A 2,525-nucleotide genomic window follows, 5' to 3' on the forward strand; every position below is an offset into this window, starting at 1 on the left:
AAATGTGCAGTCTGTATGTACACCTTACCTGCACTGTCATTTGGCTTCCCTCTTTAGCAATCGAATCTATAGTTAATGCCGTGGAATCACGCAACAACTCTTGAAACTTGAAGAAAATACTTCTAGTGTAGAACTTAGATACTTGCTTCTCAATTTGAGACCTCCCCCACAGCGGTGGATTTGTCGTTTCACCTTTTGCTGCTTCTCGATACTCCTTCTCAATCCTTGTTTCCATTATGTACTCATATTGGGTAAGGAACTGCAACACTGAGTCCTGTGGGTGCACCATTGTCTTGAATAATGCATTCATACTCTCAGATCTTCCTGTTGTGCTTGTGAAGGGAAAGAAGCATTTATTGAAATATGCAGGTGCCCACATAGACTTGGTTGAAGACATGTTCTGAAAATGATCATTGCTATGCATATCATACTTCACCCCTATGTTATGCCACAACGTCTCAAACTCCTCTGGAGACTCGGTGAAGTTGATGCAATAGTCAAACTCATCTGCAAATTCTGGGTTGTTTCTAATTAACCAACCAAACTTCTCACAAGCTTTGCTGACCACATGAAACTTGCAGCACCTATGTGTTGTATAAGGGAATACCTGTGCTATTGCAGCTTTCATGGCCCTATCCTGGTCAGTCATGATGTTGGTTGGTGCTATTCCACCCATTGCATCCTTGAGCGTTTGAAGCACCCACACAAATGTTTCAGTAGTCTCATCCGGAAGCAGAGCACAACCTAGTAGGATGCTTTGGGCATGATTGTTGATCCCAACAATTGGTGCAAAGGGCATGTTGTACCGGTTAGTGCAGAACGTCGTGTCAAAGAATATGCAATCCCTGAAGCACTTGTACAACTCCCTTGATCTGCCATCAACCCAAAACAACCCCCTTACAGCATTCTCAGCATCTAGCTTGATAGCATAGAAGAAGCTAGGGCTCTCGGCTTGCAACTTCTGAAAATACTCTAGGACAGCATCCATGTCTCTGTACCGTAGTCCTGCCCTCAAGTGTGTCCTCATATTGGAGACATCCTTACTGTTGAAGGTTAGGTTTCCCACGCCTCCATGGAAGTCTCCTAGCACTGCCATGATTTGCATGGTGGATATGTTTCGATGGTGCAGTGTCTTCAATAGCTCATAATCTGCCCATGATATTCGTTTGTGCGACCGCAGCTGCATTACCCTGCCCTTTATCTTCACCAAAGGGTGTGTATGCTCTACTTGAAACACCACAACCCTCCACCTTCCGTTACGTAGACCCACAACCATATGTGCCTTACAATCTGCCTTCTTTAACGTGCTTCGTTTCCTTGTTGCAGTGGTCATTACCGCTGTTGCACTCTTCTTCTTGGATGTAGTTGCTGCCGATGATGATGCATTACTCGATGCACTTTCTTCCTTTTCACCAGGTGTAATCCTTGCATGCAAACATTCAAACTCCTTCCTTATCAATTGTTTAGTCACACGACTACTTCTTGATGAGCCTATCCTGATACTGAATCCCATCTTGAATGCATAAGCGTTGTACACCCTCCTTGCTTCATCTATTGTATCAAACTCCATCCCTTCAAATGGAACAATTGGTTGGGAGCTAACAACGTCCTGTTCTTCTTCATACACCAACTCGTCATCAGTTATCTCCACATCAACACCCTCAAACGGCTGAACTGCTGCCCCGTTAGAAAGACTCTGATCAAGAATAGGGTCAATGGAACCCTATGTTACAAATACATTGTCAGATTACACACGCAGTCAACAACAGCTAATTATTTTGAAGGAAATAAACAATTTTAGTTAGAGTTTTCCAAAAACATACTTCTGAAACATAGGCAGCCCTGTTAGTGCTTGAAGTTGCAACAATCTGGTGATGTCCACTAACAGAATCGTCATCAACCTCCTGCACGTTTCAAAGTGTCATCATAGAACACACAGCAGAACACACAGACAACCAAAATTCTTGTTGCAGTGGACTCTGGTAAATATTTGAGTACTATTGTAACACAAGTTTCAGTAGCAAAACAGAGGAATTACATGCTGATTGGGTTGATTTGAATTCGTCACCACCATCTCCTTGCCCCTGGTGATTGCAACAGGCACTCCGTCCCTTGATCCCCGGTTTGGGCCCTCCTTGCGCCCGTCTACCCATAGATCTGTCTCACGGCCCTCAACAATCGCCGGGGGACGGCAGCCCGTGGGGATCTCGGCGTTGGCCAGCAGATGAGACATGAAGCGGTCGAAGGCGACGGGGGAACGGGTTTGCCGGTGCCAGCGCGGGGAGGACCTCTGCGGAGGGGAACACGGAGGAGGGGAACGGCGGGAGGATGGGCGGCGTGGCGAGACGGGCGGCGCGGCGGGATGGCTTCGCGGGGCCACGCGGACGGCGGCGCGGCGGGATGGCTGCGCGGGGCTCCGCGGACGGCGGCGCGGCGGGATGGTTGCGCGAGGCCGCACGCGAGCGCGCCGCGAGTCGGGCCGCACGCGAGTCCGGATTGGTTGGGTCTCTGTCCGTTGGTCGGGT

The 2,525-nt window shown here is 48.4% G+C and overlaps 1 protein-coding gene across 1 annotated transcript; it reads right to left on the reverse strand.

Annotated features, from left to right (window-relative positions):
- On the reverse strand, nucleotides 315-2,233 carry LOC8058241 (protein FAR1-RELATED SEQUENCE 5). Its single transcript, XM_021456279.1, has 4 exons — nucleotides 2,039-2,233; nucleotides 1,824-1,904; nucleotides 432-1,723; nucleotides 315-324 (listed from the first exon to the last, which is right to left on the reverse strand). Exons 1-4 carry the CDS (start codon nucleotides 2,231-2,233, stop codon nucleotides 315-317), a joined length of 1,578 nt encoding a protein of 525 aa, XP_021311954.1.

The sequence above is a fragment of the Sorghum bicolor genome, chromosome 3 (genome assembly GCF_000003195.3).
Source record: "Sorghum bicolor cultivar BTx623 chromosome 3, Sorghum_bicolor_NCBIv3, whole genome shotgun sequence".
Taxonomy (NCBI): Eukaryota; Viridiplantae; Streptophyta; class Magnoliopsida; order Poales; family Poaceae; genus Sorghum; species Sorghum bicolor.